Here is a 24,032-nt window from a genome sequence, read left to right as displayed (position 1 = left end):
ATTTAATTTATTTAACTGTCCTGGATAGGTGCATGAAACAGGTACTCCGCAAAAATCAGGTCTGCAAACGAGACTGGCCCTTCCCCGGCTGGGAGAGGTCAGGATTCTGCATGCTCCTTGGCGACACCTCAGCCCCCTTCTTAGAAATGCCAGGTGCTTGTTGCTGCACCTGCCCGGGTCCCTGAGGATCCAGCTCACGCTCACCCTTCCTGGGCCTCAAAGCCTGCAGCTGGCCACCAGCAGTCTCCGACCCTCCTTCAACAGCTTAGCCTCTCAGGGCTGCAAGTCCATGGGCTCCAGCACACCCCATCCGCCCCTTGCCCCAGTCATGTAAACTCTCCCCTTCTGTATGTGGGCTGCCGAATAAGGCCAGAAAAGACCTGACAGCCAGCTTGCAGCACCGTTGCAAACCCAGGTTCTGACCTCAGTCACGCCCTCTGCCCTCCACGTGTCCTCCATCAGCCCGTTCTCCCACCTCTGCGGCTGCTCCCAACTTCTGTCCCCTGGCTTCTGGCTCATACTCTGCTCCGATTTCATGAGCAATCCAGGTCACCAGGTGCGGCCCAGAAACATACCCATCCGCCCCACACTTTCCCCCCTCCTTTCGGTCCCAGAAGAGTCCCTATTGCTTGCCAAGGTTAAGCTCATCCCCCCAATCTTTCGGGACCCACTGTCGCGTCCGTCTCAGCCACCTGTGGTCAACAGCTTTGCCAGCAGCATCTTCAGACCCCTCATTCCTACTGGGGCTCTCATCGGCCCCTCTCCAGAGCCCTGGGGAGCGGTGCACACCACCTCCAATCTATTCCGCAGCCCACCTTGGATGAGCTTCTGTCACCCTCCCCGCCCCCACCGCAGACATTGCTCAGAAGAAAGGCACCCAGTTTCTACAAAACCAGGCCCTTTCCCTGGCTCTCATCTTACTGGCCCTCTCCGTGGTCTCAGATACTATCCCCTCCTTCCTGGAGAGACTCTTCTGTCGCCCTCTGGCCCCTGGCGGCCTCTGTCAGGCCTCCTTCCAGGCTTGTAAGAAGGGCGTTCCCAAGTCTCTGATCTCAACCTTGTGCTCGTGCTCTCCTATACACACCTTCCTACAGGAAGCCCTCCTCCCCGTCCAAGGCTCCCCCACTGCTGCCCTGTGGTCTCTGAACCGCCAGCCCCAGGCCTCTCACCTGCTAAGCTGCAGGCAGCTCCAGGTCCACCCAAGTCCGCTTCCTCAGAAACCCACTCTTCTGCCCATCGCTATGTTCGTGAACGACAGCGCTCTGTCTATTCTCCGCAGGTCAGAAATATTAAGACCATCTATAATCTTCCTGCCCTGATCTCTAGATCTTGTTGATTCTCCCTCCTCGGGGATGCTCATATGCGTCCTCCCACTTCACTGATTCAGCCCTCTGTCCATGCTCATCCAAATTATTCAAGCAGAACTCATCTCCTGGCCCATCTCCAATCCGGCTTCCATTCGGCGGCCAGCATGATCTTCACATCGCTCCCGGCTTTAAATCCCGCGGTGGGCCTGGACAGCACCTGCCACAGCGCACTGAAATCCGTCTGCTGGTTTCCCTTTGTCAGATGGTAAGCAACTAGCACACAGAGACCATGCCACTTCCCTAGTGTCTAGCTCCACACCCAGCACAAGGCAGGTGCGTCAGCAGCGTCCGAGCGGGGCGGTTCCACGTTGGCTCCAAGGCCGTGGGGCTGGTCAACAGCCGAGTAGGGAGGCGGTGAGGAGCGGAGTCTTCCCACCCGCAGGCCGCAGACCGGCTACTGGGCCTGGGCGGGATTTCTTATCTTTTGTCAACCTAGGCTTCTTCACCTGTCCTGTGAGAACAGCAGCACCGTGCACCCGGAGGACCAAGCGCAGTGCCTGACCCACAGACGCCCTCAAAAAGCGGTGGTCATTGTTATCCACAGCAACCTTAACATCAAGGGGAGAAAAGAGCCCCAGGGTTTTAAGGCTGGAACCCTGGAGCCCCAAGAAGGAAGTGCCACACATTTAGTATGGGGCAGAATCCAACTCCAACCATGGGGACAGGTCACCTGATCCACGGCGCGGGGTGAACCCAAGCGCTAGGGGAGCCGCACACATGCTGCAGACAGAGGACGCGCCTGGCGGGTCTCTTCCCTGGGTATTTGTCTCTCTAAACTCGAACTCGGGCTCCTGTGCCTTGGGGCAAGTTCCTAATTACAGCACTGTTGAACTTTCCTATTGTCAGCTGTGATCATCTGTTAAACCAGGAATCAAATGACTCCCCCTTGCAGGCTTGCTGTGGCGATCAGGGGAGAGCAGTGCCACCACCCGAAACTTTTACAAACCCCGCCCCCACTGCCCGTTGAGAATCACTTTGTTCAATGAAGTTTCAGACTGCCGAGATGATGTCCGGCAGGATACATCTCTCATGCTCCTTGCCTCTGCCTGAGCCCACCCGCAGAGGGGTCTCTGAATCACACCTCCCTCCGCCGTGAAGAGTATCACCAGAAGACATGTGTTTTGTCCCGCGCATGCTCCATCCAAAGGACGCAGGACAGGCGTTCAGGCAAAACTTGACTAGGATTCAGGCGGCAATCTGCAAGGGGGTCGGCCACCCTCAGAGGAAGCCAGGACCCTGGGGACAGAGGGGCAGAAAAGGAAGGGGACTTCAGGTGGCGCCTGCGTGGCTCAGTCGTTAAGCGTCTGCCTTCGGCTCGGGTCAGGGTCCCAGGGTCCTGGGATCGAGCCCCGCATCGGGCTCCCTGCTCCGCGGGAGGCCTGCTTCTCCCTCTGCTGCTCCCCCTGCTTGTGTTCCCTCTCTCCCTGCCTCACTCTCTGTCAAATAAATAAATAAAATCTTAAAAAAAAAAAGGAAGGGAACTTGAGTAGAAGGGGCCCCAGGCAGCCTTGCAGGGCGAGCTGGGCTCTAACCAGGAAGTGTGATGAGAGGCAACAGTGAGGCAATGGTTGCCAGGTCCTCTGGGCCCCCAGGTTTTGCCTGTAGAGCAGAAGCCCACTCCTGGCCCTGCACCAAGACCAGGTGCCTTTCCGGACATGGGTGTGGAGGGGGGGTAAAGGGGGGGCATCAGAGCCGCTGACTAGTTACCAAGACGCACCCTCAAAGCTGACCTCGAATGAGATTTTCCCAGCTATCTCCCAGTTTACTGAATACAACGTAACTCAGCCTTACTTTCACGTGCATTCCCTGTTCTGGGTGCGGCCCTCCTGGATTATTCCCACCTAGAGGTGTGTGAGGGCGTCTGGCACCTCTCCGAAGTGTCATGGGCATTCCTCACGCCGGGCTCAGCAGGAACCAACTTGCTCAGAGCCCGGCAGCTGCCTGTGCAAGCAGATCCCGAGCGCAGGACAGGAGCGCAAGGCCACGGCCGAGGTCCGGTCTGGCTGCAGGAACGTCCCTGCGACCAGCTGCCGAGGCTCTACTCCTGCCCCTGCAGCCAAACCAGCCGCTCCAGGGCCACAAGTCCCGGTGTGGACGCGGAGGCTGCATTCTCTCAAGACACAGCGTGCGCAGTGATGCCAGATGCAAGGTCAGACCTGTGACTCACCTTCCCAAGATGAGGGTGTGTGCCACCGAGGAAGAGCCGGCAGGACCAACCAGGCTGGCGTCACCAAGCACCCTTCCCTCCCTCACCCCGTCCCTCCCACATGCCCACTCTGAATCACGCTGCTGGTCACATACCCTCCGTGTGAAGGTGTCTGCGTGGTTTGGGGCATCATTTTAGGCGTGCTCGGTTTGTGGCAGGGATGAGGACAAGGCAGCAGAGCACGTGGGCTGCACGCAAAGGCTTGGTCAGTGCTTCTCGATGACTTCTAGCAACGGGGGTCCACAGAGATCCGGGAACCCCTCACACAATCACAGCCCCATAAGACCTCGTGACAAGATATTTTTTTTTCCCCAAGTAAGCTCTATATCCAGCGTGGGGCTTGAACTCACAACTCCCGAGATCAAGAGTTGCATGCTCTCCTTGAGCCAGCCAGGCGCCCCTCCTCATGACAAAGCTTTTTAACGTAAAGTTCAAACAACAACAACAGGAGCGCACAATTAAAAGTTCTTCCGTTACAAACATTTATCGAGGGAATAATTTGAGTCTTTAGAGATTTGGTTTAACAAAGCAAAACACTAAAAACCACGAAAATGCTTAAAATTCTTTTTTAACCTATCAAGGGGGATCTAAATTGAATAAATTCTCTATTACTTTACGAGAGAGACTGCTTTCCTAAACCAGAAAAGTTGATTTCCAAGTCACGCTCTTACCTCTACTGTCTTGTAACCCGAAGGGGAACTGAACCTCCCCCAGGATGGATCCTCTGGAGGTCAAGGTGGGAAGGATGGGCGACAGGCCACCACAGACTAGCTGGAGGCTCTGAGCCAAAAGCGGAGTCTGGGATATGCTGTCATCCGACCAGGGTACTTTGGAGAGCGAAAGAGGATGCTGCTAATTACTTGAGAACAAAAGGCATACGATGGGACCTGTGGCCTCCCGGGGATAATGCCGCTTGGGAAACTACACTGCCCAGGGTGCCCCGTGAAGGTCCGAAGGCCCGTGGGAGCCCCGCACCCTGGGACCTGTGCTTAGCACCGTGTAAGAGGTAAACAGTGTAGGGCTGCTTCTGACGCGGAGACTTCCTCCTTCCTCGGAACACTTAACCAGACACACGACACAACACCTGAGGTGAAACTTCAATGACTATTGAGCCTGGGGCGGAGCCTCCATCTCCCTCACGGTCCACGGCCGGCTCTCCTGTGTCCCCTGCGTCCCCGCTGCCGCTAGCCTTTTGGGGGGTTCTGGGCCAGCTGCTGTTCCCACTCGACTTCAACCAACTTGTACAGCTCCATGGTGGCCTGAGCGTCTTCCACGGAGGAGTGTCCACTTTTCCCGACCTGAACGCAGGAGGAAGAGAAGAGCATGAAGCCACAAGAGACCATTTCTTTCCTTCCCGACTGGCTCCCCGCCGGCCCCCCGACACGCTGCTGAGTTACTGCATGCAAAGCTACAACTCTGCGGGGGGGGGTCTACTCCCGGGTTCCTGTCCGCCCCGGCCTGTTCTGCGCTCTGCAACACAACGTTCCAGATCACTGACAGGCCTCGAGTCTGGCACCTTCCCCACTTGTACAACCACTCTCGACATAATGTGCGCCCGCCCTCCTGCCAGGCAGGCCGCCCTCCTCCCGGTGCAAACGTGTCGCAAGAGGCCCAGGCGCCCACTCTGCAGACTCTCAGGGCACCACGATGTGCTTTCTCCTTTTCCCAGCTCGGGTTCTGCATGCACTTGAAGACTGTTCCCTCTCCCAAGCAGCCCCTGGGATGCTCTGCGAGGCAGAGAACAGGAACCATTACCCTACTACAAATGGAGAAACTACTGGGCCCTTTGTCTAAGGCTCTTCCCATCAGAGCGCCGCCTGCATCTCCGTCCAGAGCAATTCTGGGGCTAGAGTCTGCAGCGAGGCAGCAAGGACCCCCCCCCCGGGTCTGAGCTGGGGGCCTGGCAGCATCTGGGGAGACACTACCTGGATGTCGCGGTTCAGAAGTTTCTTGGTGAGAGTCTTCAGGGACATGGTGGCATTCTCCGGGCAGTCGGCCTTCCGGTTGAGAGGGGGTATATGGGAGGTGTCGCGGGTGAGGGACTTGGGGTGGAAGTACTGCAGGGCTTTGAAGTCGTTGTGGATGGCATGGCCCACCACTATCTTCCCTGTGAGGATCTTCAAGATCTGGAACGGGAGCAGGGGACGCGGTGGTGAGGCGGCCAGTGGTGCAGGCGGAGCCCCTGCGTCCCAGAAGCCCAGCGCGGCCACTGGTCCTTCTAGACTCTCTTCGCCATGTGCTCACCTACCTCATCCTCTCCCACAAGGTTTCTTCCATCTGAGGGCCATCTCCACTCCCCGAGGTGAAAGTGGCTGTAACCCAATTTGGACTTAACCAGTGGTTCCTTATCTTCTCGTTAATTTCCACCCCAATGACAGATCAATTTGCCTCAGTCCCAAATCACAGTCATGTGTGAGATGTTCGCTAAACTATCCAGTTCAGTTCTGGCTTGCTACGTGAACTTCTCCAGCCATTCCCACGTGCTGGCCTTAGACACAAGGCTTGGACGAATGTAGTCAAAGATGGGCTCCAGAGAGGTAAGAGAAGCCCCACGTCGTACACAAACAGTTAACATATACGGGTTTTTTGGGGGGAGGGGTCTATGGTTTCCATCAGACTCTGAAAGGGCCTACAAGCTACAAAAGCTTAAGAATCACTTGTAGACTCAGGCTGCAGAGAGAAGCGGTCAAGCAGCCAAGAAAGTCAGCCCCACTGCTCTACTCACCAGCTGTTCAGAAACCTTATTCATACTGGTCTTGAGACCAAGTAACCTCTCACCATTTCAGGATCTTAAAGCGAGAGAACAACCAGAGAATATGCCATGAGCTCTGAAGGCCGTTCCCCAAATGGGCTCCAAAGAGGTTGTGAACAAGAGCAACAGTCCTATGATCGGTGCATAGCCAACAGGAGCCCCCAGAAGGGGCCAGACCCATCTGAACATCCCCCTAGTCTCACACCCAAGCGGGGGCACCGGGAAAGCGCTTTATAATGAAAACCCAATGGGAGTCCAATCAACTAGGTACCTGTGTGCTCCTGACCGCAACTGCCACTTACCGTCCACCAACACCTTCACTGCACGTTCAGTCAACACACAGCTCTCCTTGGAGCTGAGCGGATTCGAGATCTCAGACCCATCCCACCTTCTGCCTCTCCCAAGCCCTGCTCAGCGGTTCCCCGGGGCACAGAATCTGCAGCCCTTTCTCTCAAGTTTTCTAAAATCCAGCCCCTTCACCTCCAACTGTCAGGGCACGAACACAATTCGTGGAACAGAGTGTGTCCAGAGAAGACAGAGAATGTGGAGTTGAAGTGACAGACGCGGACCATGGGCGCCCTCTGGAGGCCTCCCAAGACCAGCCGGCTCCCTCTCCACCTCCTCCCTGCGCCTCCCAGGTTCATCCCCCTTTCCCTATCCCTCTGTGGTGCTCCCAGGGACCAGCGTCCAGCACGGGGCCACCATGAGGAGGTGTGCTCAGTGAGCGAGGTGAGAACCCTGACACGCCAGCCCCGTGTCTTTTATCCCCTCCACTTCAGGCCATCTGTCCCAGGTATACACATCACCCTGCTCCTGCCACCACCATGTCCCAAGCTTGCCACACTTGCTTGGGAACCCTCTCCACCTCTTTGGGCTCGACCCCAAACTCCAGCCATAAGGCGTTCCCAAACTGAGCCCTTTCCCTCGCCATTCATGCCTGCTGCTCTGCCCCTCAGTGGCTGTTATTTCTCTGTGTGGATTCCCAGTTCCCCAGACGAGAATTTGTTTTGGGAGCTCAGGTAGGTCTCAGCTAACCCAGTTCATCACAGCAGCTAACTAACTTCCTGGACTCTCACCACGCCCTACCTCAGCAGGAAGCCCCCTTCATCTGGCAGTCCACCCCCCTCCCTTCCTCCTCCAGGATCCCTCGGCGCCTTCCTAGGGTGACCTCGCTTGCTGAGAAATGATCTGCACCTCGCTGCCTCCAGCGCACCCCATGCCTCTCACCTGGCTCCGGGCGATCTTGAAAGGGGTAGCATTCACCATGTGCTGCTTCCGGATGCCACTCCATCTGGTCCGGTAGTCCACGATGTGGCAGGGAGGAAGGACATACTCATCATAAAGCACGTCTCCGTGGTAGTTGACAATGCTACATCGGGCCAGGGAACTGACGTGCCCTTTGGGTCCTGTGCCCACCATCTCACAGTCAATGGCCACCATCTTCCTTGGCATCTTCAGGGATGCTCCGGGACATTTATTGTCTGAATGAGGCTGGGAGAAGCTCTGTGGAGCATTCTTCTGAGTAGGGTTCTTCTGGGGGCCCTTCTTGTGGGGGCGAGTTGGGTGGCTCCTAATCTTTGGAAGGGCACTCTGGAACTCCCCCAGCAAATCCACCTTAGCCACTGCAGACCCGGCCTTCCGTGCAGGGGCAGGGGTCAGCCACGGCACTGCAGCCTTCTTGTCCAGGGACTGCTCTGGTCCATTGCTGGAGGCAACGGTCTTCTTTTTTGGAAGGGGAGAGACCTTCCAAGTGCCATCCACGCTAGAAGTCTCCCCTTTCTTTGGAGGTTCTGAGTGCAGCTTAGGCGCCTTGCTCGGGGGTTGGTTCTTCTTATTCAGAAAGCCTCTCCGTTCCAAGAGCCGCCGCTTCCTGACAAATTTGCGGTGCTTGGCATTCCCCTCAAATGCTTTTTTGGGGGCAGGTTCACCAAAATCCAGATTGAGGAGTAAGGTAGACATGAGGACAGTGGATGGCAGGAGAGCAGGTGGGAAGAGTGGCTTACTGATGACAGAAAGACAGAGGACTCATCCTCTGTTGAACCCCACAGGCGGACATCTGGAGATCTGGAGTACACCCTGGGGAAGAAAGTGATCCTGATAACCGAACCCGCAGGCCTGATAAACAATAAGACCCATCTTCATGAGGCTTAAGATTGGAAAGACATCAGAGCGACCGCCCAGAGTGGGAATGAATCTGTAATGCGAAATGATGTTAGGAGCACTGTCTGAGCCAGGAAGCCTGGATTCCGGCGCGACCCCACAATTCATCAGCTGTACGGTCTTGACAAGGGTCACCTGCCCTCTCCCGAGCTCAGTCTCATTCGGAAACTGAGTGGGCTGTAGGGCCAACCAGCTCGAACTCTGAGCCTGGAAAGCCAGAACAGGGGAGCTCCATCATCCGCCCGGGGCGGGGAGGTCTAAGTGTGCTCGCCGGCAGTGGCGGGGCCGGCCCCCAGGTCCTCTGGATTACCCTGGCACCCCCCGCGCGGCTCCCTCGGCTCCAGGCCGGGGGGACCCTCCGCAAGCATCTCACCCCAGCCCTGCTCCCGAGACAGGCCCTCTGACAACACATACCCGCCGGGGAACCGAGGCTGGGGGCCGCCTACCTCGGCGAGTACGCCGAGGTGAGAGTGGATCCCCGCCACGGAGAGCGCCCTCGCGCCCACACCTACCTCCCAGCGGGCCCCGCTAAGAACGGAAGCGCCCGGAGCCGGATGCGGAAGTCGGCGCGCGCCGGCGAGGCCCGGGCCGGCAGGCGCGCGGATTGGACCGCGCCGGGGGCCGGCGTGCGCGAGCCCGCAGCGCCCCCGCCTCCGGGAGCGAGGCCAGGGACTCCGAGTGCGTGAGCAGCGGCAGCGGCGGCGGCGGCGGCGGCGGCGTGGGGGGCGGCGGGGGCGGGATGCGCTCCCCGGCCCCTCTAGCCCCGTGGAGGTACAACTCGAAGGTGGGGAGGCCGCGCCCCGCGAGAAACGCCGCACGCGGGACCGGCCTCACTTCCGGGGGAGGAGGGAACTGCGCGGGGAGGGGCGGGCCTCGGCGCCGGGGCACGCCTCTGTGACGTACTGCGCGGCGCCCCGCCCCACGTGTGCGCCCACGCCGCGCCGCGTCGCGACCTGTGACGTCAGGGGGAGCGTCCCTTCTTCCGTCCCAGCCGGCCGGGGGAGGGGCGTCGGGGTGCGGAGCCCAGGGGGCTCCCTCCCGGCGCAGCGCGCTCTCGTTGCCGCCGCCGCCGCTGCCGCCCGGGATGCCGGGCGTCTCCGCGCGCGGCCTCTCTCTGGAGCAGAGGAAGCAGCTGGCTGTGAACCTCACCCGTGTGCTGGCGCGCTACCGCCCCATCCTGGACGCCTACATCATCGTGAGGCCACGGGGGTGCGGTGGGCTGGGTGCGCGCGGCAGGCGCAGAATCCGGAGAGGTGGCTTCTGCTCGCTCCTCGATGCGTCTGTGCAAGAAAGGGGCCATCCCCCCGCCCCTCTGCTTGTCGGTTGACATACGTTTTAATATTCCTAAGCTCCGGGTGGTTTCTCTCACCTGCCCACGTCCAAAGTAAAATGCGTGGACGATTGAGCCGTGCCGCGGCTACGTTGAGCTCTCCGAGGAACACGCGAGGTGTTCCAGAATTCACCCAAGCTTTGGCTAAATCCCCGGTTCAACAGTGTAATGGGCTGTTAGAGCTTTGGAGTCAGACTGATTTACTGCCTCCCTTACGGGGTCAGCCTTAGGCGTTTAAAGAAACTCCGCCTAGCCCGGGTTTCTCAGCTGTAATAGTAACCCCTGTCTGGAGGCTCACGGTGGGGAATAAGATGGTGTATGAATGGCACCAATGTCCGCTGACTCGTTCAGCCCCCACACCCAGAAGCATCCTTGATTCAGCTCCCGCCTTCATTGATGTACACTCCAGCCCTTCGCTCAGCTCTACCTGCAGAGTAGATACCAAATTCACCCGTTTGTTTCCATCTCATTGCTACCCCCCAGGGCGAAGCCACCATCCTCTCGCTCCTGGACTACTTCCTAACTGATCTGTGTGTCTACTTCTCCATAACCATTTCTTCATAAAGCAGCCTGATTGATCTCTTTAAAACGTAAATCTGATGAGGGGCGCCTGGCTGGGTCGGTGGTAGAGTAGTAAGTTTGAGCCTCACGTTGGGTGTAGAGTTTACTTAAAAAAAAAAAAGGTAAGGGACGCCTTGGTGGCTCAGTTGGTTAAGCGGCTGAGGTCGTGATCCCAGGGTCCTGGGATTGAGTCCCACATCGGGTTCCTCGCTCAGTGGGGAGCCTACTTCTGCCTCTGCCTGCCGCTCCTTCTGCTTGTGTTCACTCTCTGTCTCTTACAAATAAAATCTTTAAAAAAAAAAAAAAAAAAGTAAATCTGATCAAGACACTGCCTTGCTTCCTGGGTGCTTTGATGAAATCTTAAGTCCTTACCGTTACCTAGAAAGCGCTGCACGATCCGTCCCCTGCGGCCTCGTGAAGGCCATCACTTTGGTTCTCCCACATTCCCTCTCCAAACCTATACTGACCTGATTTCTGTTCTACAAACATGGCGGGCACCTGGGCCTTTGCACTTACTAGTGTGCCTGGAATGTCTTCCTCCACGGGAAGGCAGTAGAACAGAGTGGTTAGGAGCAAGAACTAGAGTGGAGTTGGTTTCAGATCCCAGCTTTGCTACTTACTAGCTTTTTGACTTGGACAAGTTACTGAATTGCTGGGTGTCAATCTCCTTATCTGTAAAATGGGAGGTAAGCTAGTACTTATCTCATAGGGTTGTTTGAAGATTAAATGCATTAATACGTGGAAAATGTTTTGGACAGCGCCTGGCATATTAAAGTATTTTATAAGTGTTTGCTATTACCTGAAATTTTTTAAGACTTTATTTATTTATTGGTGGGGAGGGAGCACAGAGGGAGAGTGAAAGGGAGAAGCAGGCTCCCCGCTGAGCAGGGAGCCCCATGCAGGGTTTGATCCCAGGACCCTGGGATCATGACCTGAGCCGAAGGCAGACACTTAACCGACTGAGCCACCAGGTGCCCCTCTCCCCTTTTTTGGATGAAAACTTTTAAGATCTATGCTTGGCAACTTTCAATACAGTATTATTAGCTATAGTCACTCTGCTGTACATCTCTGTGATCTATTTATCTTATAACTGGCAGTTTGTACTCTGACCCCTGCATCGCCACAGCTGCCCCCCTCCGGCAAGTACCGCCTGGCCTTTCTTATCTGCTGTTGTGTGTTTGTCGTTCACGTCTCAGCTCAAGAGCCAGCCCCTCAGACAAGTCTTCCCTGTTGCGCCCTCGAAGTAGCACTCTCTCAGACTCCACCGTGTTACTGTTTCGTCAGGGTTTTAGTGTCTATGGGGCATTTGATGTTACCTGAAATTATCTTTTTTATGTAAATTTTGTGAGAACAAGAATCTTGTCTGTCTGGTTCGTTGTATCCTCTGTGCCTAGACTAGAGCTCGGTGCGTGGCCACAGCTCCAGAGTGGGTGATTAACAAACGCATGAATAAAAACGCATTCTGTCACATACAGTGTCTGGCACGTAAAGTGTCCGGTGCACATAATGGTAGGGTGTTAAGTGGCAACGTGCTGATACGACAGGCCAGTCACTGCGCTTTTGGGCATGCCCAGGCGAAGGCACCGTTGCGTGGAGAGAACACGCAGAGCAGCGGGCAGGGGAAATGCTGCAAGGAGAGGCATGTCCAGAATGCCGCCTGGGCCCCGAGGGTGGGGGCTGGAGCCCAGCTTCAGAGAGCGGTGGCTGGGATGGGCAGGGAGGAGTGGGGAGGGCAGTGGCCAGACTGCTTCTCCCCTGCTCCTGCAGGAATTCTTCACAGACGACCTGTGGGGCACACTCCCTGGCTCATGGCAGGAAGCGCTGGACGGACTGAACCCGCCACAGCTGGCCACACAGCTGCTGGGGATGCCCGGGGAAGGGGAAGTGGTCAGGTATGGGCAAGAGGGGCCCCGGGCTGGGGGACTCAGGCTCAGAGTCTCCCTCGGGCTTCCTGGGTTGCAAACTGGTGCGGTCAGGATGCAATGGAGCTATTCACTGGGGTCCCGGGCTGGCCTGTCACAGGTACAGGTCGGTGTGGCCACTCTCTCTGCTGGCCCTGAAGTCCACAGCCTGTGCCCTGGCCTTTACCCGGACACCTGGGTTTCAAACCCCCTCCGAGTTCCTGGAGAACCCCAGCCAGAGCTCCCGCCTGACAGCTCCGTTCCGGAAACACGTCAGGCCCAAGAAGCAGCACGAGATCCGGAGGCTGGGAGAGGTGAGATGGCTGGCGTTCGGGTGGTGTCTGGGAGCAGGCGCTGTGGGTTACCAGGATGTGAGCACCTTCTGTCACCTGCAGGACCAGCCTCGCCAGGCATACGATAATCGTATCTCGATGCTGCGGCTTTTTGTGTGTATGTTCGTCCTTTTGACGGGTTGGTTGGTGGCTGTGTCCGAATCACTGTCTTCTTCCCGTTTTCCACCTCCACCATCTGCTCTGGGCTTCACGGTGGGGGCTCCTCTCCTTGTTCGTGCTGAGAGGGGCGAGGAGAGGAGCCTGAGCCTGGGGTCAGCACCCTCCCTCTTGGTTTCCGTATGTCCTGTCTCCCCCATGGTCCCCCCTCGCCATCCTCCTCCACCACCTGCAGCTCCTCCACCCTCACTGTGGGTGTTTGCTCTGGGAGCCAACAGCCAGTAGCCAGGAGAGCTTTGTCCCTTCTCTTGTAGTTGGTGAAGAAGCTGAGTGACCTCACAGGCTGCACCCAGGTTGTGGATATAGGTTCAGGCCAGGTGAGTCAGACCCCTGATATTCTGGGGTTTGGGGTTCCTTTTTTTGAATTGTGGGGATAGAAAGCTGGAGGCAGGTTACGAGGCCACAGGCCCCGGGAGGCAGGTGCTGAGGAGTGGTGGAAGTTGGCAGATAAGCCATCTGGGGGCCTGGGCCACTTCCTGATGGTGGGAGGCTGACAGTAGAGGGCGCACTGAACAGGGCTGTCTCTGTCCTCCCTCTCGTGACTCCAGGGCCATCTCTCCCGATTCATGTCCCTGGGGCTGGGGCTGATGGTGAAGAGCATTGAAGGGGATCAGAGACTGGTGGAGAGAGCCCAGCGCTTGGACCAGGAGCTCCTGCAGGCTCTGGAGAAAGAGGAGAAGAGGCACCCACAGGTAGGCCGGTTTTCCCTGCGGGCGGGGTCCAGTTGGCTGGAATGGGGCACCGAGGCTGGACCCACTCTTTAGTTTCTGGGATTAAGATGGTGTCGTCTCTAATCCTGCTGCCCCTTGCCCGAGGGCCCCCTTTCACCAGAGCCTCCTCACATCCTAAAGGCACTCCCCATGAGGGGCCCCAGGGCTCAGCCCGTCTCCTGATTCAAGGCCCAGCTGTCCTGGTCCCCAGCTTCTCCCCCTCCTTGGGAAGGAAGGCAGAGGACACGCACGTCCTGTCCTGTGACCTGAGGTGGCACGGGGACAGCACACAGACTTCCCACTTGCCTTTGTTCCGTCCTGCCTCCACAGGCGGTCCACGCGGGCCCTCGCCACTCGCCACACCACGTGGTTAGGTGGGTGGAGCCCACGGCCCTATGCCAGGAGCTGCTGCTTCCACTGGAGACCCTGCCCCAGAGCGGGGCCCGCTTGCTGCTGACTGGGCTCCACGCGTGCGGGGACCTGAGCGTCGCCCTGCTGAGGCACTTCTCCTGCCCCGAGGTGGTGGCGCTGGCCTCGGTGGGCTGCTGCTACATGAAGCTGAGTGACCCCGGCGGCTACCCGCTGAGTCAGTGGGTGGCCGGGCTGCCAGGCTGCGAGCTGCCCTACCGGCTTCGGGAGGGAGCCTGCCACGCCCTGGAGGAGTACGCCAAGCGGCTGCAGAAAGCGGGCCCTGGCCTCCGCACCCACTGCTACCGCGCAGCGCTGGAGACCGTCATCCGGGGGGCCCGGCCCGAGCTTCGGCGGCCCGGCGTGCAGGGGATCCCCAGGGTCCACGAGCTCAAGATTGAAGAGTGAGGCTGGGGGAGGCGGGGGGTGGAGAGGGGGCTTCACCGCCTGATTTCCCCCTCAGCCTCACTTGTTGGCTTATCCTAGCGAAGTTCTAAATGTGCCCAGGGGGTTGATGTTGAAGTCTCGGGGCAGCTTCTCAAAATTTCTTCAGAAGGGAGATGTCATTCTATCTGGGCACTATCAAGTTTTTTAAATGCTGAAAATATAGCAAAATAATTGGACAGATCTGGCTGAAAATAAATTTTGCGGTTAATTTGCGATTGGACAGACAGCTCACAGCCAGAAAAATGTTGAAAAAGCATCCTAGGGTAGCACATGAAGCAAAGTTGCAATGGAATTAGCAATGGATGGTTCTGAGTGGGCGGTGTGGGTGCCTGAAACCAACCTGAGTGCTGTCTTTGGCTGACCCCGCAGATACGTGCAGCGGGGGCTCCAGCGGGTGGGGCTGGACCCCCAGCTGCCGCTGAATCTGGCTGCCCTTCGGGCCCACCAGGCCCAGGAGAACCGAGTGGTGGCCTTCTTCAGCCTGGCCCTGCTTCTTGCCCCCCTAGTGGAGACGCTGATTCTGCTGGACCGGCTGCTGCACCTTCAGGAGCAGGGTGAGGGTGGCCTACCTGCAGGACCCTGTGTGGGTGGGGCTGGAGTTCTGAGGCTCCTCCTCCAGGCCCCCAGCCCCCACAGCTGCCAGGCAGCCTGGGTTCCTCCCTGCGGTGATTCTCCAGCCAGTCAGCTGTGGGGCGGGAGCCAGGTCAGTGCAGATTCCTACTGAATTGGACTCCCATCCCTGGGCTGCATTTTAAGCCAGAACCCCGGGCATCGAGAACCTACAGTGGGCACCCCATTCCTGGTGGAGAACTGGGTCTCCTTAGACACCCTGAGGCCTCCCCCATGGGGAACAGGGCTGTGCCCACAGACCAGGCAGGGAGTGGCTGAGAGTGTCTGTTTCTTTTTGAGTAGCCCTGCCTTTCTCCTAGGCTTCCATGCTGAACTCCTGCCCATCTTTAGTCCTGAGCTCTCTCCCAGAAACCTGGTTCTGGTGGCTACAAAGAGGCCCCTGGGTGAAGCCTTCTCTCTTCTGGAGACTGAACACAGCTGACAAACCCCGAGACCACCCGGGCACCGCACTCACCCAGAGAACCACCAGTCCCTATCCCTGGAACCCTGATTTCTCCCTCCATGTGTTAATGTGATATGATGTAAAATTTATTTTTAATTTATTAAATAAGTGAAATCTCCATTTCCCTGCCATTACCAGTGTAGAGAAGGACGGATGCGCAGCCTCCCCTGCTAAGACGCTGCCCAGGTACCGCAGCTGGGCCTCACACCCCCGCCCCTACCACCCCCCCCAGCGGGGAACACCCCATTACTCACGGGTCTCCCTCCCAGCACCTGCAGGCCCTGCCCCGGGGGAGGCTGGCGAACTGCCATCCAGGCTCTGTCAGTACGTGAGGGCAGGTGCCCCTTCCTTCAATCCCAGAAACAGTGCGCCGGGGTCAGGTGTGCCCGTCTCCCGGAAGACAACAGCTGCACGCAGGGGAAGACTCGTGGCTCTTTATTGGGGTCTGGAGAAGAGGTAGCCCTGGCCTTCAAGGTGAAGACAAGGAGGGGAGAAGCTGCTCCCCCAGGTTCAATACCAGTAGACCTTCTTGTGTCTCCGAGTCTCCTGGATCCCCATGGCCTCCATCACCTCCTCCTCCAGTGTCTTTAAACGGGGCACATAGGTTCTTTCTAGAGCATCTTCCACCGAGGTGTCTTTGGGACCATCTGTTGAACCAGAGGAAAGAAGACGGGCGAGAGGGCTTCCTAACACCCCTCCCTCCCGCTCCTACCACCCCCAGCCCACCTTCCTGCCCCTCAGCCTGCCTCACCGGTCCATGTTTCAGGGACGATGCCATCAGCTCTGGGAAAATCAGGTTTGGGGATAATTCTTCCTGATCTTGAGGAGACACGTACCCGCTCTCCTGCCTCCGTGAATCTCCATTCCACCTCAGTGGGCTTCCTAGTGGATGGAAGAGAGAAACCCAGCATGGGAACCAGGGCCTCCTGCTGCATTCTGTCCAAAAAATCAGTGGCTGAAAACATAAAAGTCACCGTCCTGTCGCTGTTCTGTCTGTCCTGGGGTGACCTAGAGGGGCTCATGTCCATCAGACGAATGGCCCCTCTCAACTTCCAGGGCCTGCAGCCCCCCGTTCCTTCGGTATTTATACCGTGTAGATGTGCAGGCTGGGAAACCCTCTGCCCGGGGCCCCGTGTGCTTGCCTGTCCACGGGGTCCACAAGTTTGACCTGGTTGTGGAGCAAGGGCGCTTCGCTAGGGATCATGGTTCCCCGGTCCTCCCCGGTCCTGCCAACAGAGCGGTAGTGCTGTCCAAAAGAGAGGTGGTCGCATTCAGCCCCAGGGGACAGCAGCCGTCAGCTGCGTCACTGCCCCTGCCCCCTGCGGCTCGTCTCCTCCCTCCCCGGGCTGCTCTCCGTGCAGAGTGACGGGACAGCTTCCTGAGAAACCCCATCTCTCTCCACTCACTGTATTCAGTCCCTCCAGGACCACCCAGTTGCGCTGCCGGATGACTTGAACCACTTTGCCTTGCTTCCCAGCATCCTTGCCTTCGAGGATCTCCACCTGCGGGAAGACGTGGGTCAGGGAGGGGGGGATCCTTGCCTGGGAGCCCCCCCGCCACTCCATCCCACCCGAGGCTCTCACCGTGTCCCCACAGAACAGATGCCATTCTTCGTCAGAGATGGGTTCCACAGCCACCCGGCGCCGCCTGGTCCCTGGAGGGTTCTTCCTCCTGTCTGCAAGAGAGCCTGGGCGGCTCATCCCATAGCGGTAGTCTCGGGGCAGAGTGACCTTGGAAGCCAAGGCCAGCAGGGCAGAGAGACGCATGGTTGGAGGCCGGGAGAAATCCCCTGGCCAGGGAAGATCCAGAACCCTTCCTAGTCAGCTCTGAAGTAGATGGATAGAGGGGCTCCCGGCCGGCTCAGTCGGGAGAGCATGTGACTCTTAATCTCAGGGTCCTGAGTTCAAGCCCCGCATGGGGTGTGGAGCCTATTGTTACAAAAGAAAAAAGATGAAAAAACAAAAACAGAGTACACAGAAACAAGTGGGCAAAGAAGGAATATTTTTTTATACTCAGGCCATTGCTAAATGCATCTCATTGAATCCCTGCAAGATGTTATCTCCACTTTAAGATGAGGAAGGACTTACTGAGGTTCAGTGACTTGCCCATGGTCATAAAGCTACTATGTGAGAACTGACATTCAAACCCCACAGGTATCTGACTTCAAAGTGCAAAAAGTTCCCCGAGGCCAGGGACCATGCCATCTAGTTCACCCCTGAGTCCAGCAGATCCAAGCAGGGCTTGGCACACAGTAGATATTCAGTAACAGTTATTAGATACTCGCACAAACAGCAGCATAGGAAACACAGGTAAGGGAAACAAACCCGCGGCACAAGGCCAAAGGGCAAGCAGTTATAAGGCGAAACACAGGGAAAAAAAATGGGATTAAAATGTCCCTACAGCACTTCCAATTCCTAAACTCATTCAGGAAATAAACACTTCTCCTCCCTAAGACAGCTGCTTTTCTAGAGGAAAAGGCCCCAGAGCCAGACTCTAGGATTACGGAGTCCTGGATTTCCCAACTAAGTATGTACTGGAAGCCTCCCAATTTTGGATGATGGACTAAGTCAGTGGGCTGATGATGAGAGAACGGAGGCAAAAATAGTATGCACTTCAACTTATCAAGCACTTGCTACCTGCCAGGCGCCACACGGCTTTCTTGCATCATGCACTAAAGGAAAGAGATGGAGGGGGCACCTGGGTGGCAGTTAGTCAGTTAAGCGTCTGACTCTTGATTTCGGTTCAGGTCGTGGTCTCAGGGCTAGAAGACTGAGCCCTGCATTTGACTCCACACTCAGCGGGGAGGGATTTTCTTTCTCCCTCGGTGCCCATTCTCGCTCTAATAAAAACATAAATCTTTTTTAAAAGGGGGGAGGGGGAAAGGATGGAGCAGGGATCGTTAATCTTATTTTATAGCTAAGAACTGAGTCTAACTTCAAAATACAAATAAAGTGCAATCTTGGGGCGCCTGGGTGGCTCAGTGGGTGAAGCGTCTGCCTTCGGCTCAGGTCATGGTCCCAGGGTCCCAGGATGGAGCATCGGGCTCCCTGCTCAGCAGGAAACTTGCTTCTCCCTCTCCCTGCCATTCCCCCTGCTTGTGCACTCTCTCTCTCTCTAATAAATAAAATATTTATTTTTTGAAAATAAAATCTTTTAAAAAAGAAGATTAAAAATCAAGTGCACTCTCATGGCACAAAGAGCTGCCGGGGTCAGAGAACTGGGTGCCCCTCCATGCTCACCACCTTACTCTGTGACCCAGGGCAACTGAACGTGTGAGCTTGTTTCATCATCCTTAAGACTTCACAGTTTTACTTTCAATGCTTTAACAAAGCAAAGTACACAATAATGTGAATGGTATTATGTCGTTTAGGCAAATTAAAAATATATATATTCCGGCACAGACTTAAATATTTATGCGAAGGAAAGAGCCCCAGGACTTGTTTGGGGCGAGAGAACTGTTTGGGGGCGCGGTTCCTTTCCATCTTTTCCAACTATGCGCATTGGGGGGGAAAAAAACAAATCGGAACTGGTTTATCTGAACCGTCGGTCATATACTTCTCAGTATGAAAAAGACAACGCCTAACGCTCTCCTCAATTAACCTCGGCCTCAATGTTCGCATGCAGATCCAACACACGCTTGGGAGCACAGCTCCGTGACAGACCGAATGCGGGGAACCTCACCGCCGCCGCCGCCGCCCTGGGAAGGAAGCTGACAGGTGCAAGGACCACAGGGTCGGTTCCGCAGACGAGGAAACCCGCCGGATCGCCGCGAGAGGTCCTGGCCTCAGCCACTCTCGGTTTGCAGCTCCGGGAGGAGACCCCAGAAGCCAGCCCCCTGGACCCTGCCCTCCTCTCCTGCACACCCTGGAGGGGCTGTCCTCGGGGGGCTTGCACGGCGGGCTCCAACAGTCTTCAACACCCACCCGCTCCAAGCAGCCGACTGAGCCACGGCCGGGGCAAACGAAGGCCCTTCCCGGCCCCGGGTCCCGGGCGAGCCCAGCGAGGTCACCACCACCTGGGTACCGCACGCTCACCTCCGCTTCCCGCCGCGTAGGCGCGCCGCCCGCACCTGCGCCCTGAGCGCGCCGTCCTCCCTCCCCCCCCGGGCCCTCGGCTTTCTGGGAAATGTAGTCCAAATGCGGAGCGGACGCTCCAACCAACCTCGCTCTGCAAGCTGGGAGTTGTAGTCCGCCGCTACGAAGCGAGCTGGAAACAGGAAATTTGGTCGGGTAGGAAATCAGGAAGCGTAAGAACACCGAGAGGCACGTTGGGAGTTGAAGGCAGGACGGGATAAGCTTCAGCGCACGGCACGTTCCCTCACGCGCGCTGTGGGGGCCGCTGGGAATTGTAGTTTGCAGAGAGGAGGGCTCCATTTTCTAGGGGATTGCAGCTTCCTATTCTGAGCAGAGGGCCTCCGTTTCCAGGCTGGGCTGCGGCCGGTCCTTTCCCCGCGCGCCCCAGTCTGCGGTAGGGGGCCAGGGCAGATTAAGAAACTGCCCTAGGGCTTCTGCAGGAAGGGGTGAAACGTGGGCCCTTCCAAGGCAAGTCGATGAGCTTGTCACAAAATGTCAGCTCTGGGAGGGGAGGCACGGGAGATGACCTGCTCCGGCCCCTCCACGCAACTCGGGGTCGTGGGAGGACCCCACGCTGCCAGCCTCCCGGCCCTTCCCCACCACTTACCGGTGGCGGGCACCCCTAGCTCTGACCCGTGGCAGCAGCGTCGCTCCCCCCCTTCTCGAGCAAGCCCCGGCTCCGAGGCCTCCCGGGTGACCGTGGGGTGAGCTGTGGTCCCCAGCGGCTGGCAGGAGTGGACTGAGGGGTGCAGTTCGTGCCGACTTTGCTGGAGCAGAGGCTGGCACCACCCATCTCCAACCGAGAAGGGACCACTGCGCTCGGTTCCCCATCCCACCCCTCCAGTTCACCACCAACCCCCGCCCCCGCCAAGAAGCAGTCAAGACCCAATCTAGTAATCAACGGGTTTTATTTTCCTAGAACTGAAATTGTCTACTGTTTTCATAGCTAAACAACCAAAGCTACAGTCAGCAATTTTTCATCAGAGCCCAAAGGAGAGGGGCGAGGGGGACACAGGAGACTGGAGAGAGGCAGAGAGACCGCGCGAGAGGCTGGGCGAGGGCACTTCTTTCCCTGTCCTCTCAGTGGGTTTCGGGTCTGGTGACGACACTGAGGAGACCAGGTGGGGGATGTGAATGGGAAATGACACGAGAAGGAACACCAAAGCCCCAGCTACAAAAAGAAAAGTCATCAAACCCCAAATAGAAGGGGAGCCTCCCAGTGCACCTCAGAAATGGGGGCCACAGTGGGGAAGGAGTGAGGAGGAGGGGGGCACACAAAGGGATAGGGTCTTTAAAATTTTTTTTTGTAGTTTTCTTTTATTAAAAACATTTCCTAAAAAATGTGTCTTTTCCTTAATGTCTGGGTGACATATATGACTGTAGGCTGGCCTTGAGCACGTGGGGAGAGGGGAAAGGGCAGCTGGGGGTCTCCCCAGAGCAGAGATCAAGGGGGGACAGATACTCCTCAACACTCCCACCCTAGCTGGGTGAAGCCAACCCTTCCAATCTCAGGAGGCCCCAATCTTTTGATGATCAACTACAACTCCCAGAACTCCTGGGATCAGCAAAAGAAGGGTGTTGTTAATCATCAAGGATTCATGGAAGGGAGCCCCTCCCCCACAAGCTGTCCCACTTTCCCTGAATCTAGGCAGCTGGGATAATAGGTATGGGAGGAAGGGACAGGAGTGCAAGAAGATGCCATCCTCCTGCCCACCCCCCTCCCCAATTTGAAGATTGCCCCTCTTAGGCCCAGAAGCCGACCCTGCTGTTTATTCTCCATCCTTTCCACTCCTACCTCTGATCCCAGCTAACCCAGAGGTCCAGAATGCTGGGGGGACGGACGGGGGGTGGGGGGGACAGGGGTGCGGAGGAGGTGTCAGGAGGTGGAAACAGCCAGTCCAGGCCCCAACAGATACCCTCAGAAACAGCTCCAGGCAGGGAGGGACACAATGGTCTCATCTCAGCCCATGAAGCAGAAGACAGAGCCCTGACTCAGATCACAGGGGTGTTGGGAACATGGAGGTGAGGGCCAGGTGGCCTGCCCCATCCAGGTCAATCTCCAGGGGCTGGGCTTGGAGTGGGGAGAATAAATGGAAGAGGACAGCAGGGGGGAGAGGGGGAGGGGTTCCCAGTTTGCAGGCCATGGCCAGTTTCCCCAGTAGCACCCAGACAGCAGCAGGAACGGGGCAGGGGCTCCTCTTGAAACATTGGTGGCTACAGGCTGCGGGGGAGGGTTGGAGGGGAGAAGGGTTATCGGTGTGGCCTTGCGCTGGCCACACCCCAGCCAGGGCCAGTCTCCTGGGAGAGCCCACCCTGCCTCTGCTGCAGGCCCACCTCCTCCTCCTCCTCTCCACAGGTGGCTGGGCCCCCCAGCCCAGCTGCCTCAGGGCAGGGGGCTCCCTCACCTCTCATGATCTCTGATGCCTGGGGCCTCAGCATCTTCCTTGGTAGCCTCTTCCTCCTCCTCCTCCTCTTCTTCCTCCTGAGGAGGCCCCCGGCCAGAGCTGGGCTCAGAGGGGGTGCTGTTCTTCTCCACCTCCACGGGGAGGGGCCTCTCACCCTCCAAGGGGACTACTTCCTTCTCCTCCCCTTCGGGGTCTTCTGCCTCCTTGGGACGTTTAGGGGAGTCCTAAGTAGGATTGGCAGAGACAAGGCCAACTAAGGTTGGAGAGGGAGGACACCAGCCACCTAGCAGTACCTGCCGCCCCCCCCCCCGCCCCCGCTTTCAGAGAGGCTCCTTCCTGGGCACACCCACAGTCCACTTCCCCGGCCCTCTGCCAGCTGAAGGGTCCCTAGGGACCCCAGACTAGGAGCTGGTCTCCCCCACATCAAGATGTCCCTGAAGAAGTAGCAGCTGCCCCCACCCCGCCCCAGGCCCCAGGTGGCGCTCAGTTACCTCCAGCACATCCCCCGCTCTCCTCTTCAGTGCCCCCTTCTCATTCTTCTCCTTGGCTGGCTCGTCGATGACCAGCTTCCCTTCCTCGTCACTGCTACCCTCGGCACTCCCCTTCCTGTCGCCATCCCCCTCTGTGGCTTCTGGCTCGGGCTCGGGCTCATCCACTGAGCTCTTCTTCGGGGTGGACTGCGCGCAGAGACGGCAGAGGCTGAGTGGCACCAGAGCGGCCTGCCGGGCCCCTCCCCAGACCCACCCGCGGCCACTCACTCCTTCCTTCGCCCACCTCGCCCCCGCCCACCCCCCAGGTGCCCAGTCTCACGAGTGATTTGAGACCCACCTCTGTCGGATTAGCCCCGGGCTAAACCCACTGGCCGGGCAGGCAGGGCTCTGTGCAGGAGGGGGGAGGGCTGGAGCAGGAGGCAAAACCTCGGGTCAACTTCTCCCGAAGGGAGCTGGGACCCTTTCCCCGCCGACCCCCGCCCCCCACCCTCCCGCCTCATCCTGCCCGGCTCACGAGCACCTCCTCCTGGAAGCCTTTGTGAAAAGAGTTAAGGCCAAGTCCTACACTCACACTAGGCCCCATAAAGGGCTGTCCCCACTTACCGCCTCCGTCCTGTCCTTGCCCCCCACACCACACACCACCCCCCGCGACCCCAGCCCCTCCTGCAGGGCCCCCCACCCCCACCCCAGGAGCTTGCGCCCTGAAAACCCTGGTCTCTCAGGCCCGTTCCTGAAGGCTAAGCATCCCCTGCCCTGTGGGCCCCGGAGACAGTGGCCACACCTGCTTCCCAGGGGGGTCTCTGGGGTGGACAGCTGCTCACCTGGTAGCCCGAGGCCTTGACGGTGGGGTTGTTCTCGATCTCCCACAGCCCCTCACTGAAGCCTTTCCTCTTGTTGGGCTTGCCGAACTTCTCCTTGGACTCCTCGTACGGGAAGAGGTCTTTGGGGCCCAGGAATGCCCTGGGGAGAGATGGGAGACTGTGCTCTGGAGCCCTCGCTGCCTGAGCTTCGAAGCCCCAGGGGAAGGGGCACCAGCATGGCCTCTGGCCTGCCCCACCTACAGCCCCTCACTCACGTCTCATGGGTCCCGAAAAAAAAGACTTGGTACTTGTTGGCTGTGGATTTCACGGCGGCCTCAGGCATCTCGTCAATCTGGGAGCAAGATGAGGGAAGCGAGTAAGTGGAGTCCTGAGCTCACGAATCTGGGGCCGAGGCCGGCCTCCAAGACACATTCGTGTAAAACCAGACTGAGAAGGACCGGGGAGATCCCCCAGGTGGTGTTTAAACCCTTTTTAGCAGCAGAACTTTGTTCAAAGTCAGACATTAAGCCCAGCAGAAACCCGGAGTCGGCCCCTCTCCACGACAGGCGGGACGGCACTTGTTCTGCGGGCCCATTACCCCAGCCCAACCAGGGTCACCTCTCCCCTCGGGCTCGCTGGACTACAGCCCACCTACAAGCTACCACCCCCACGGCAGCCAGGGGGAGCCTTCCAAGTGCTGCCTTGAGCACTTCTCCCTCTGCTCAAAACCTTCCAGGTTCCGCTCACTAGAGGGCCTACCCGATCACCTGCTCCAGAGCATCAAGGTCTGAATCCCCACACGGCCACCAACATACTTGGATGACCTGGGGCAACTTACTC

The 24,032-nt window shown here is 57.9% G+C and overlaps 4 protein-coding genes across 9 annotated transcripts; 1 reads left to right on the top strand and 3 right to left on the bottom strand.

Moving 5' to 3' along the window:
- Positions 1-4,031: 4,031 nt before the first annotated feature.
- On the bottom strand, positions 4,032-9,153 carry ISG20L2 (interferon stimulated exonuclease gene 20 like 2). The gene is made up of 4 exons (XM_081825415.1): positions 8,998-9,153; positions 7,553-8,519; positions 5,499-5,699; positions 4,032-4,871 (listed from the first exon to the last, which is right to left on the bottom strand). Exons 2-4 carry the CDS (start codon positions 8,282-8,284, stop codon positions 4,758-4,760), a joined length of 1,047 nt encoding a protein of 348 aa, XP_081681541.1. The 5' UTR covers positions 8,285-8,519; positions 8,998-9,153; the 3' UTR covers positions 4,032-4,757.
- Positions 9,154-9,445: 292 nt separating this feature from the next.
- On the top strand, positions 9,446-15,543 carry METTL25B (methyltransferase like 25B). 4 transcript variants are annotated; one of them, XM_081825411.1, is made up of 9 exons: positions 9,547-9,680; positions 10,299-10,405; positions 12,144-12,268; positions 12,399-12,591; positions 13,041-13,103; positions 13,335-13,478; positions 13,827-14,308; positions 14,721-14,905; positions 15,281-15,543. In XM_081825411.1, the coding sequence occupies exons 3-9, from the start codon at positions 12,243-12,245 to the stop codon at positions 15,400-15,402; spliced, it is 1,215 nt and encodes a 404-aa protein (XP_081681537.1). In that variant the 5' UTR covers positions 9,547-9,680; positions 10,299-10,405; positions 12,144-12,242; the 3' UTR covers positions 15,403-15,543. The 4 variants fall into 4 exon arrangements, with proteins under 4 accessions (XP_006736798.1, XP_081681539.1, XP_081681537.1 ...); XM_081825412.1 differs by lacking the exon at positions 9,547-9,680 and adding an exon at positions 9,694-10,034; XM_006736735.3 differs by lacking the exon at positions 10,299-10,405 and having other exon boundaries at positions 9,446-9,680.
- Positions 15,544-15,842: 299 nt separating this feature from the next.
- MRPL24 (mitochondrial ribosomal protein L24) lies at positions 15,843-19,592 on the bottom strand. 3 transcript variants are annotated; one of them, XM_031031684.2, is made up of 6 exons: positions 19,458-19,592; positions 17,007-17,351; positions 16,830-16,925; positions 16,566-16,669; positions 16,175-16,305; positions 15,843-16,070 (listed from the first exon to the last, which is right to left on the bottom strand). In XM_031031684.2, exons 2-6 carry the CDS (start codon positions 17,187-17,189, stop codon positions 15,934-15,936), a joined length of 651 nt encoding a protein of 216 aa, XP_030887544.1. In that variant the 5' UTR covers positions 17,190-17,351; positions 19,458-19,592; the 3' UTR covers positions 15,843-15,933. The 3 variants fall into 3 exon arrangements, with proteins under 3 accessions (XP_030887544.1, XP_006736801.1, XP_030887543.1); XM_006736738.3 differs by having other exon boundaries at positions 19,347-19,498; XM_031031683.2 differs by lacking the exon at positions 19,458-19,592 and adding an exon at positions 19,105-19,331.
- A 795-nt stretch (positions 19,593-20,387) lies between these two features.
- Positions 20,388-23,633, bottom strand: HDGF (heparin binding growth factor). The gene is made up of 5 exons (XM_006736740.3): positions 23,468-23,633; positions 23,214-23,352; positions 22,393-22,578; positions 21,902-22,125; positions 20,388-21,717 (listed from the first exon to the last, which is right to left on the bottom strand). Exons 1-5 carry the CDS (start codon positions 23,533-23,535, stop codon positions 21,711-21,713), a joined length of 624 nt encoding a protein of 207 aa, XP_006736803.1. The 5' UTR covers positions 23,536-23,633; the 3' UTR covers positions 20,388-21,710.
- Positions 23,634-24,032: the final 399 nt, after the last annotated feature.

The sequence above is a fragment of the Leptonychotes weddellii genome, chromosome 6, assembly GCF_054177405.1.
Source record: "Leptonychotes weddellii isolate Sample4059 chromosome 6, ASM5417740v2, whole genome shotgun sequence".
Lineage (NCBI taxonomy): Eukaryota > Metazoa > Chordata > Mammalia > Carnivora > Phocidae > Leptonychotes > Leptonychotes weddellii.
This window is presented reverse-complemented; position numbering and strand designations above follow the sequence as displayed.

Excerpts from the sequence above, each read along its gene's own strand:
- HDGF (XM_006736740.3), bottom strand. The coding sequence starts at position 23,535 with ATGCCTGAGGCCGCCGTGAAATCCACAGCCAACAAGTACCAAGTCTTT. Across the intron at positions 22,579-23,213 it reads TCAAGGCCTCGGGCTACCAG|TCCACCCCGAAGAAGAGCTC; the intron begins GTGAGCAGCTGT and ends CTCTGCGCGCAG. Across the intron at positions 22,126-22,392 it reads GAGCGGGGGATGTGCTGGAG|GACTCCCCTAAACGTCCCAA; the intron begins GTAACTGAGCGC and ends AATCCTACTTAG.
- ISG20L2 (XM_081825415.1), bottom strand. The coding sequence starts at position 8,284 with ATGTCTACCTTACTCCTCAATCTGGATTTTGGTGAACCTGCCCCCAAA. Across the intron at positions 5,700-7,552 it reads TCAAGATCGCCCGGAGCCAG|ATCTTGAAGATCCTCACAGG; the intron begins GTGAGAGGCATG and ends CTCCCGTTCCAG. Across the intron at positions 4,872-5,498 it reads TTCTGAACCGCGACATCCAG|GTCGGGAAAAGTGGACACTC; the intron begins GTAGTGTCTCCC and ends TCCTGCGTTCAG.
- MRPL24 (XM_031031684.2), bottom strand. The coding sequence starts at position 17,189 with ATGCGTCTCTCTGCCCTGCTGGCCTTGGCTTCCAAGGTCACTCTGCCC. Across the intron at positions 16,306-16,565 it reads CTTGTGGACCCCGTGGACAG|GAAGCCCACTGAGGTGGAAT; the intron begins GCAAGCACACGG and ends TCCATCCACTAG. Across the intron at positions 16,071-16,174 it reads CGTCCCTGAAACATGGACCG|ATGGTCCCAAAGACACCTCG; the intron begins GTGAGGCAGGCT and ends CTGGTTCAACAG.
- METTL25B (XM_006736735.3), top strand. The coding sequence starts at position 9,570 with ATGCCGGGCGTCTCCGCGCGCGGCCTCTCTCTGGAGCAGAGGAAGCAG. Across the intron at positions 9,681-12,143 it reads TCCTGGACGCCTACATCATC|GAATTCTTCACAGACGACCT; the intron begins GTGAGGCCACGG and ends CTGCTCCTGCAG. Across the intron at positions 12,592-13,040 it reads AGATCCGGAGGCTGGGAGAG|TTGGTGAAGAAGCTGAGTGA; the intron begins GTGAGATGGCTG and ends CTTCTCTTGTAG.